Source organism: Colossoma macropomum, unplaced genomic scaffold (assembly GCF_904425465.1).
Source record: "Colossoma macropomum unplaced genomic scaffold, Colossoma_macropomum, whole genome shotgun sequence".
Taxonomy (NCBI): Eukaryota; Metazoa; Chordata; class Actinopteri; order Characiformes; family Serrasalmidae; genus Colossoma; species Colossoma macropomum.
In genome coordinates, this window is record NW_023494804.1 from 3,537,228 (window position 1) to 3,547,302 (window position 10,075).

Below are 10,075 nucleotides of genomic sequence, written 5' to 3' on the forward strand. Positions count from 1 at the left end.
TGAATTAAGCATGAATTTTGAAACATCACTGGAATTCCCCTTTAAGACCTGGGGGGGTTGGATTTAACAAGGTGACTAACTTAAGCCAAAAGTACACTGTTGTCCAATATGTACTTTTTTGCTCCAAGCCTGTTAATAGGCTTGTTTTCTTGGCCTAATTTACCGAGAAATCCCACTGTGTGAAACACCCAACACGCTGTAGAAAACAAGAGCAGCAGTATTTTCCCCAAAAACATTTATTCTTGCGCAGTAAAATGTAACTTTTCATTGCAAAAAGTACAGGACAGGTTGTATGCATATGTGGACAACTGTACTCCTGACAGGCCCAACAACGAACCAAACATACTTCATTCTCTGGTTATATTACTGCATATTCACTAACGCTGCCGAGTTTGGACTGTCATGCTTTTAAAACACATACAACCCTGAAATGTTCAGAGACCTCCATTTAACTGCACTATAAGAACATGTGCACACATGTGGATGAGGATATTCTGTCTTTGATGGTGCAGGACAGAAATTACATACAGCCTCAAAAGCACTGGAAACTGGCATGAATCAGAACTTAAATCAAAAAAGAGAAAAAGAAAGAAAAGAAATTAAAAAAAGGAAAAGGAGTACGTGCTCCCAAGCATCGCCACTCCCTCAGTGGCCACCCTGTTACTGATCTCGAACACGAGCAGGAAAAAGAGGACGAAGCGGAAACAGTTACAGTGAATGGATTTCAGAGCTCAGTCTGAGTAAAGTCACTTTTAAAGGAACTTTAAAAGGAATGGCACGGATTTAACAAACTCAAAAGGGACCGTAAAATAAAAGAAAAAAAAAAAGTGGAAATATAATTTAACAGAATAAAATGATTCAGTTCTTCTCCTTCACAGTCTGTCTCCACTTCCACAGCTCTTCAACTACCTGTTGAGGGGAAACAAAGAGATGAGATCTGTTATCCCAACAATGCGGTGCACCATGAGTGCTGCATTAGTTTCATATTTCAATGTCACTGATATCATATCCTTCACAAAAGAAGGCGAATACACCTTTCTAAGCGACAAGTATTGGAAATAATCCATGGGAAACAGTGCAAACAAGTGAATACCTTTGGATCGGTTACTTTGAAGCCGTTCTTCACGTAGTTCTCAAACTTGGGTTGAAGTTTTGGTAGCGACACTCCCTATAAAAAGACCAAAAGGCTATTTTAATACCTTTAAGCTCTATGCACTGCAACCCACCCAACCCAGTTCATAAGCAAACATCAGCTGGAGATCTGCTTGTAAAGGCTCGTAATGAGTGAGTGATGAGTATAAGCAAATATATTCACAACCTGAAGACAGCACACAGAAGAGAACTGGCCAAGAACCGAATCAGAGGCCGGCTTCAAAAGTGTCTTAAAAAAACCTTACGTGTGTTTTTGGTTCTTAACTTCATTCTTAAAAAAAAGTTACAAAAAATATTTATTCAAATAAAGCAAAACAAAAAATAAATCCCACACAAATACATGAATAAATAAAATAGGTTCTTATAAATAGACGGACTCTTGTGACCCTTCCTCTCCGTAAAAGTACATATTAAGTGTGACTAAAACGCAGTCACAGTGCAAACTGTGGTGCACGTGCGCTACTTCAGACTCACGAGCTCAGCAACACAATGAGGACTGCTGACTCCATTAATTACTTCTGTAATTAGCTAATTGCTGGGGCCATAATTTCTATGAATTGTAAATAGTATCTCACAGACATAACTACTTTTAATAACACTGGAGACTAGGTGAAGGTCTTTGTTTAAACTAGATGCTCTAAAAACAACTCATAACATCACAATAGATGTCCTTAATGTTTGTAATCGACACGGCTTCCATTAACACTGGGAAAACCACCATGATCGACAGAAGCTACAGAACCTGTTATTTAAAAAGGTGGTTGAAGCTTTAAACTCTATTCGATATTTAATCTGTTTAGAATTCATCTTTTCTTTGACTCGCTCGTTCCTCTACAGGCAAAACAAACAATAAAAGACAAACCTTTTCAACGCTGGCCATCATTTTGGCCTTAATCTCCGGGACGGTGAGAGGCGCCTGTGGGGTTTTGGGGGACTTCGGGCTTTTGGGTGTCTGTGGTTTCTTCTCATTCTTCTTGCCGGACTCTGGCGTCTTGTTCTGCCAAAATACAAAACGTTTAATAACTTTAATCTGACTGGAAGTTGAGACAAAAACCACACTGACATGGAGTTGTAGATACAGCAAAAATATTACACTTTCTCAGAGAATCGATCTCACAATGAAGCATAAAGGTTTGGTGAGTTGGAACAGAAACAAGAACCAGTAATGTCACTACTGGTTTAAAAGTATCACACTGCACTTAATCAACTTAAACATGCAGTTGGTCCAATTACTGATTATATCCACGATATGCATCTTATTATTTATTTTCTAATTCATTATGTACAGGAATGCCCAAAGTGTGGGCCACAGGCCAAATATGACCCACTAAAGTCATATGAATCTTATCGGAGGAAAATTTCTGCGCTACATTTTGAACTAGATTCAAATGCTTTATAAAGTATTTTAGAAAAAAAAATATATATTTTGTGCCTACTGTATACTGTTCAGTAATTTTGTCCCTCTTCTCGTCGCAAACAGCACTTTGGCCCCACAAGACCAAGTTTGGGCACCCTGGATTTGACGACTCCTGCTAATTAAGCTACGTTGCACAGGATTAAGCCCAGACGGCAATATGACTATTTCATTTTTTTGATTTTCATATTTTATGCGACATGCATTGTGGATATTTTCAATATATAAAGGACACTGACTGAACACATTTAAAAGAGCAGAATTAGTCCCGTTTTAGTTTAGTGCAGTACAGTATGTAAAATTAATTTTAAAAAACCCACTGTGAACAGTTATGATGGCAGTTTTAAAATGTGGCACTATTGGTGCATTGTATCAGTGTCAAAGTAACATAGTATTAATGCTGTATCGCTAATGGATCGACCATTTTCAACAAGATCCTTCATATTTCACATAAGTGCGTTTACAAGTACTGTTCTGCCATCACTATGGCAACAAAGACAATGATAGTCATGTTAACTGCAAAAGTCAGACAAAGAACAAACTGACGCTGCAATTTCTAATCAGAAAAGAGTGTGTTGAGTGTGAGAGACCAGTTATCCTATTCAGACTGCCAGCTCAAATCTGATCACATTTGGAAATGGTTTGAAATGTGATTCGGATCAAATTATTATAATGTTTTTTACGAGTCTCAGTCTGGATGCTCTGACCACTCAAACCGGATTGTGTCTGTCGTCACTCGCAATGTGACAAACGACGATATCAAATCCAGAGTGACAGAGGGGCTGGGACTCAAGAAGAGCACCAAAGATTTGCGCTTATGCCAGAGAATTTTGAAGAGTTTGGAGGGCGAGATGATGCACATCCATCTCTCCTGCATCTGTGTTTGAAATCTGCATCACCAGCATAGCGACACAGTTACTGATGCCACTAAATGCCTACGTTGTTACCACGGGAACCCATGCCGACAGACTGGGGATGTCTGGACACACAAATCTGATCTGAGCACTAGCAATTAACAGTGCAGACAGTCGTCCCAAAAGATCCGATTTAAAAAACAAATCTGATTGGCATGCAGTCCGAACACAGCCTTGGTGTTTAAATACAAGAGACCTGAGTAAAACGCCAACCTCATTTGGTGTAAAAGGGTTTTAAAACGGCAGGAAGAGTCTCACCTGTTTGGCGGCTGGTGTGTTGGGTTTGGGCCCTTTGCCATTCTGAGCTGGAGTCTGGGGTTTAGCTGCAGGCTTCTTGGCCTAAAAAGGAAACCAAGCACCATTTAACTTGAACTGTAAGCGCTATAAAATCAAACAGTTAGTCACACGTTAAAGCACATGCCATCACCTTCACAGGCGTCTCTTCAAGCTCTTCTTCCTCCTCGTCATCCCTGGAAAAGAGTTGGATTTAGGCCTTTTTGTTCACATTCAACAGAACCAAGATAAACAATACTCTCTCTAAAACTACACTTACTCATCATCATCCTCATCATCATCCTCGTCATCGTCATCCTCATCCTCCTCTTCCATCTTCATCTTTTTCTTTAGGGAATAAAACACCCAGTGAGTTGTTGCTTTTGTACACATTTATTGGATTTTTAATAAATAACATTTGGACTGAAGCAAAACTACACATGCTTAAAAACTCACTGAAGATTTTATGCTCACTGGAGCCGCCCTCTTCATGGCCGTCCTCAGTTCTTCCTCTTCCTCCTCTTCCTCTTCATCAAAAGACTCATCTCCTCCTGTGACTAAAAAACAGAAGGTTGAGATTTTAGTGGTAAACAGTGATACAAAATTTAAAAAATAATCAAAATTAAGCAATTCTATGAATCGAGTGAAGCACAGTTTTAGCCAAATTACATGTGACCCTCTAAATAACCCTTTAACAGAGCAATAAGAGATTTCACAAATCTTCACCAAACCTAATTGAAGGTCTGAATGCTCAAAATGTATACGTAAAGGTTAATATACAAAAGTCATTAACAGGGTCTGTCTTAAACCTTAACTTTAAGTGTTTTACATAAAAGATCTTTGATTTCTTTTAAAATTAAAAGTTTTAGATCATCAGTCTAAATAAGAATCAATAAACAGTTTTAAAACTTAGACGGAGCCTTATTTTAACCACACCCCGGCATTTTGTCCCTCATGGCAAAATGGTGAGCAGTTGGATCTTATTATTTTGAAGTAAATGTGTCCCAAAGTCTGGAAATCAGTGTGGAACATTGTCACTTAAAGTACTGCAGTTCAACACTTCAGCTTCTTATGATGCGTTTACAGCTGTTCAAAACCGTTTGCTAGTCGTGTTCCGGCTAGCTGACACTGTCGCTCCTGACACATCTGGTACAGTTTGAGTAGTGTAATAATTGTTTTTTGATAGTGACAAAATGGAAAGTTCATTTGTTTTGCTAAAATAAACATAATTAAGGTACAGGGTCACTCAGAGCAAAGAGGTTTTAGTCTAAAGTCCACGTTAAAAGACTGAAATGTGTTTTCATCTCTAATGTTGAACCAGTTTAGTACAATGAACCAAAGTATATAGAAAAGCAGGCAGAGAAAGTTGTACTGTCACAGGTACTCACTGACGAGGTGCTGCCCGCTGATGTGGACTGGACCAGCGCCGGACCGCAGCCGGAAAACAACAGGAGGGGCGATCTCAAACCCACCCAAACAGACCTGAGACAGGGAATCCATTCAGTTCAATACATGACGACACCAATTTCAACTATGTGACTTTACATTAATTTCAATTCTAGACATACAGCTCCTGTCAAAGGGCCCAAACCTATATTTTTGAATGTGTAGAAATTCAACTGCAAGCCAGCAGGCTAGCCCCGGAGCTCCTGTGCTAAACTAAAGGAACAAAACACATCTTGGCCAATTACGTCTGGGATAGGAAAAAAAAAAACTTTATTTTGATTCCTCCTGTAAAGGAGAATTCCACTGGTTTCACTAAATTCCCCCATAACTCAGTGTGTAACAGAGATTCAGAGTGGTTTGGTGTGAAATGGTTCAGATGTCTTTACAGTGGTGGTGATAGGAACCAGGGGTCACCATGACTACAACACAAATATAGACATTTTATTTATTATCCAGAACCACCAGTGAACCTACACGAGTCTTCTGAGTTTATATGGAATGTTGATGATGGGAAAAATAGTGGAAAATCTGAAATAATACGTTTTCTTTGGGGACTATTTTGCCTCACAGCGCCCTGCATATTATGTATTCCTCCACTATGAATGGATTTTAAGGCCAAAATCTTCTCAAAACTATCATAAAACAGTGTCTCAGTCATCAGGCAGTGAATTCATAACCATTTCATGTAGTAACTTTCTGTGGGGGAGCTTTTAGAGGTGGACATCTGGTTCCTATCAGCACCACTGTGAATCAATCTAAGTTTCTCTAGAACGGAGTGTTTCACACCAAACATTTAAATGGTTTAATTACGCATTAATTCTGAAAGATGTGTGGACTTCCCCTTTAACACGATCTAAAATACAGCAAAGGGAACACATCTAAACACTCACGCTGGGCAGGGTGGACGGCTTAAGCGTGGCCAGCACGGCTTTGACCTTCTGACCCTCTGAGTCCTGTCCCTCAACCTCCACGATGTTCAGCTCATCTTTCGTCGCTGGGTCGACACAAACCTGCAGTAAAGAGAACTTGTATTCAGCTCCGTCACGTCATCCAGGCTTTAAAACCTTAAAAAACTGGCTTGTGTTTGTTACATGATCCATGACATTAGTATAGAAATACAGAAGTGACCACACAAGCTCAAAAGATTAACCACCTACATACCATCCTGATGGATAGCTGATGCTCAAAGTCGTCATCTTCAGGGCTGAAAGTGACTTCTTTTCCCTCTTTCAGCTCACAGCCTGTAAAAATGGGTCAATAAGTATGATTAGAAATTTAGGGGGGGACAAAATGGCAAAGAATATTATTTTACAATACTTCAAGACATTGTCACAACATACACCTTATGATATTTAGGTTTAATAAACTGTAACAGACAAAAGTCAAACCTGTAGTGTCTCACAAACAACAATAACAAATACTACTACTAATAATACCACAACTGCAAATATTTTTATGCAATGTTTTACCAACTGCACTAAATCCAGTTAAACAGGCCTAACTGCACTCACTCTGTAACGAAAGTGACTGAGGTCCTTTAAGTGCTGACAAAACCCACGATGTGCGCTGAAAAGCTGATGACAATTTATCACGATAACGATAAAGTAGTCATGTTGCCCACCCGTATTAAGAGATAAAATCAACGACAAAATATAAAGGCACCAACTCCTTCACCCAATTACTGGGAGCAGACCACGTGGAGGACGCCCACGTGGTTCTTAGCCGGGTGGGCGCACGTAGAGAACGCACGTGGAGCAGACTTGTGTAGCACCACATTCTGCACCCCTGACAATACCTGAACCCCAAGGACCCTTTAGCGGCTCGTTTTCGTTTGAATTAAAAGTCACACCTATTCTCCTCTAAACGTTACATTAAAAAAAAGTCTTAAAAAGACATTTGAAATGTAATTAAACACCAGTTAATTTATTTTGACGTCACAGTTAAATGAAAGTGTACACGAGCGGACTATGCTGGCTATGCTCGGCTAACAACACTCGACCACGTCGGTTAATCAGGCAGTTTTAGATTTATTGACTTGTATAAGCTAATAATTTTAAAGCTGTAATATTTATTTTAAGTACGTTTTACGCTGTACGCCTATAAAGAATGCTAATTGCAATCAGGCACATAAAACCCGCTCAGAGCCGGTGACGTACCTCTGATTCAGCCAATCAAATCGCAAGAAGACACACAGGGGTGCAGAATGTGGCGGGTGTAGATTAGCGCGCAGCACCGAAGCGAAAAGGCTTCGCATTTAAAACACAAGCCAGTCTGTTTATCGTGTATTTAAGCGTTAATTAACATCACGGATGAGACAAAAAACCCCGAAAGACACAATAAATGGACACGAATTGATGTTGTGTGGCTAAATAATGTTAACAGGCAGCACTTCGTGAAGAAGGCCTGCTAACCAACGTGTGTGGACGCGCTGAAGCTAAAGCTAGCTTCTTTTTCGAATTCCCCGTTCCACCTTAAATGGCGCAGCAGTTGCGCTCAAGCACCCGAGGCGCCAGAACGTAGTGCTGCGGCATTTAAGGTGGAACGGGAAATTCCCATAAGAAGCCAAGTTCAGCCTCGTGTGGAGGCAGACATGTGCCAAGCTACCCCAGCGTGTTAGAGATCGGACAAAATGGCGTTTTTAACCAGATATAACGAACATAACGTGTACAAACATTAGCACTGAAGCTATTAATAACTCTAGACACACTGACGTTAGCTAGCTTTCTCAAGTTTCCACCCAGCTGTGGTTTGGGTTTGCCAGCCGGGTTGCTGAACAAATACATTAGAAATGGTGTCATAATTTGGCAAGTGCCTCATTTTAGTGAGCTTACAGGTAACACCGTGTCTGATAACAGTGTAGAGATCGATCCACGAGGTCTACGAAAGATAGATACCGAATGAGGGGCTAGGAGTGATGCTAACACAGCGAGCTCAAGTATATAAACACTTTAACCCCCCTCCTATGCCCTCTGGCACCCTCAGATCACTAATAAAGAGCTTTTGAGCCGTCGTGAAGTGAAATAAAGTGGTCACATGTACCGTAGAGGAAGGTTTGGGGACCCATCTGCTCGACGTCCATATCTGCGTTGGAGACTCGCTGCACTGAAGCCGAAGCCGCTCGCTGCGCGCTACTCTATACACACCCACGACCTGGGGGGCGGGGCCAAAGACCGACCAATGAGAGACGAGAACGGACGAGCGGAGGGCGGGGTTTTACGTGATGGACGGCTCTGTGAATTTCTGAAGTTACTCACTTAGAAAAGTAACTAAGTCAATAAGTAACTAACTATTTAAATAAATAAATAAATAAATAAATAAATAAATAAGCTTACATGCTAAACAGCTGTGAATTTCTGAAGCCACTAAGTACTCAAATACATGCTTAATAAAGATGGTTCTTCAGTGGTTCTGTTCAGAACCAGAGCCATTTGCGTGCTTAGGTGGTTATTTGCATGGTGAAATTGTTCTTCAGCTCGATGGAGAATGGGTATATGGTTCTTTATAGTTCGGGTTCTAAAATCTGATTGGCTGAGCCGCATTCTAAGCTGTGGTAACATAAAGCAATAAGCCACGAGAGGCCCTGCCTTACTGCCATTTCATCAGTGGTGGACGAAAGACACAAACCATGTACTTGAGTTTAAGTAGAGATACCCAGGGTAAAATATTACTCCAGTAAAAGTAGAAGTTCCTCCCTTTAGACCTCCACTTGAGTAAAAGTACAAAAGTATTTGCCTTAATATTGCCTTTATTGTCACATCACATTTACACAGGTGGTAAGTGAGTGAAAATCTTAGGATCTTAGGACCTTATAGAATTTAAATACAATATATATATAAATACAATATATATATATATATATACATATATATGTGATATATATATATATATATATATATATATATATATATATATATATAGTATATAAAGGCTGGTGTATAAAGTATTGAAAGTAAAAGTACTAAAAGATTAATTATGGCTCTGATGTCCAATTATCATTTTTGTAACAAGACTCTGCTTCATTAACTCATTTTAGGTGAAAATACTCCAGTGTCACTCTTGGTAAACCAGTCTTTTAATAGAAGGTCATTAATTAGTGACGCTGATGTCTATTAAAATTATCATAAGCACAAAACACTGAAGGCAAACAGTTTCCATCAGGTAGAACTGAGTGGCTCTGAAATCACTTTTTACAAACAAGCAAAGTTTCAGTTTAAGATTTATTTACAACTAAGTTACAAGTTTAAGTTTAATAAAAACTTTAAGTCTAATAAAAAGCTTTAATCACAGATTCACAAATCAGTTCTTCATTACTAAACTGCATCTGTAGGTCTCTGTTCATAAACATAAAATAGCAAAAACAAATTTACTATAAAATGAATTATTGCTTGTATAAATTCAGAAAAAACACACATCAGTCACAACTGCATATGAGTACATATTTCTATATAAGTACATTTACTTCATTACTGTCCACCACTGTATTTTATCACAGGGAAGGGGGTTCTTAGGCACTACGCAAAGCTGCCAACATTATAAAATGGTGGCCAACATTAAATATGATAAAATACATCTTTTTTTCAGAAAATGATTTAAGTTCTTTTCAATTATAATCGATATAAACAAGTATTCAGACCAGAAATGTAGTTTCTTTTAAGTACGGTGTCTTTGCCAAGCAACCATGGATGGCTGAATAAGGAGAATGTCTGTTCGGCCGCCCATCACTGTAAACTGCGTATAACATCGAACATGGCACAGCACTGTTTATACAAAACCTCCACTTTGTAAGTACTTTTTCACCTCCAAATTTCCACCGCGAGTCTTATTTAGGACCAATCCAGCGGCACCCTCTTCTCACACTGGGGCTGAATCTCAAACG

General features: G+C 39.4%; 1 protein-coding gene across 2 annotated transcripts; it reads right to left on the bottom strand.

Moving 5' to 3' along the window:
• Window positions 1–218: 218 nt before the first annotated feature.
• On the bottom strand, window positions 219–8,349 carry npm1a (nucleophosmin 1a). 2 transcript variants are annotated; one of them, XM_036595471.1, is made up of 11 exons: window positions 8,239–8,349; window positions 6,361–6,440; window positions 6,090–6,209; window positions 5,142–5,235; window positions 4,210–4,310; window positions 4,037–4,101; window positions 3,908–3,950; window positions 3,739–3,819; window positions 2,015–2,149; window positions 1,094–1,168; window positions 219–909 (listed from the first exon to the last, which is right to left on the bottom strand). In XM_036595471.1, the coding sequence occupies exons 1-11, from the start codon at window positions 8,276–8,278 to the stop codon at window positions 859–861; spliced, it is 885 nt and encodes a 294-aa protein (XP_036451364.1). In that variant the 5' UTR covers window positions 8,279–8,349; the 3' UTR covers window positions 219–858. The 2 variants fall into 2 exon arrangements, with proteins under 2 accessions (XP_036451364.1, XP_036451363.1); XM_036595470.1 differs by having other exon boundaries at window positions 4,034–4,101.
• Window positions 8,350–10,075: the final 1,726 nt, after the last annotated feature.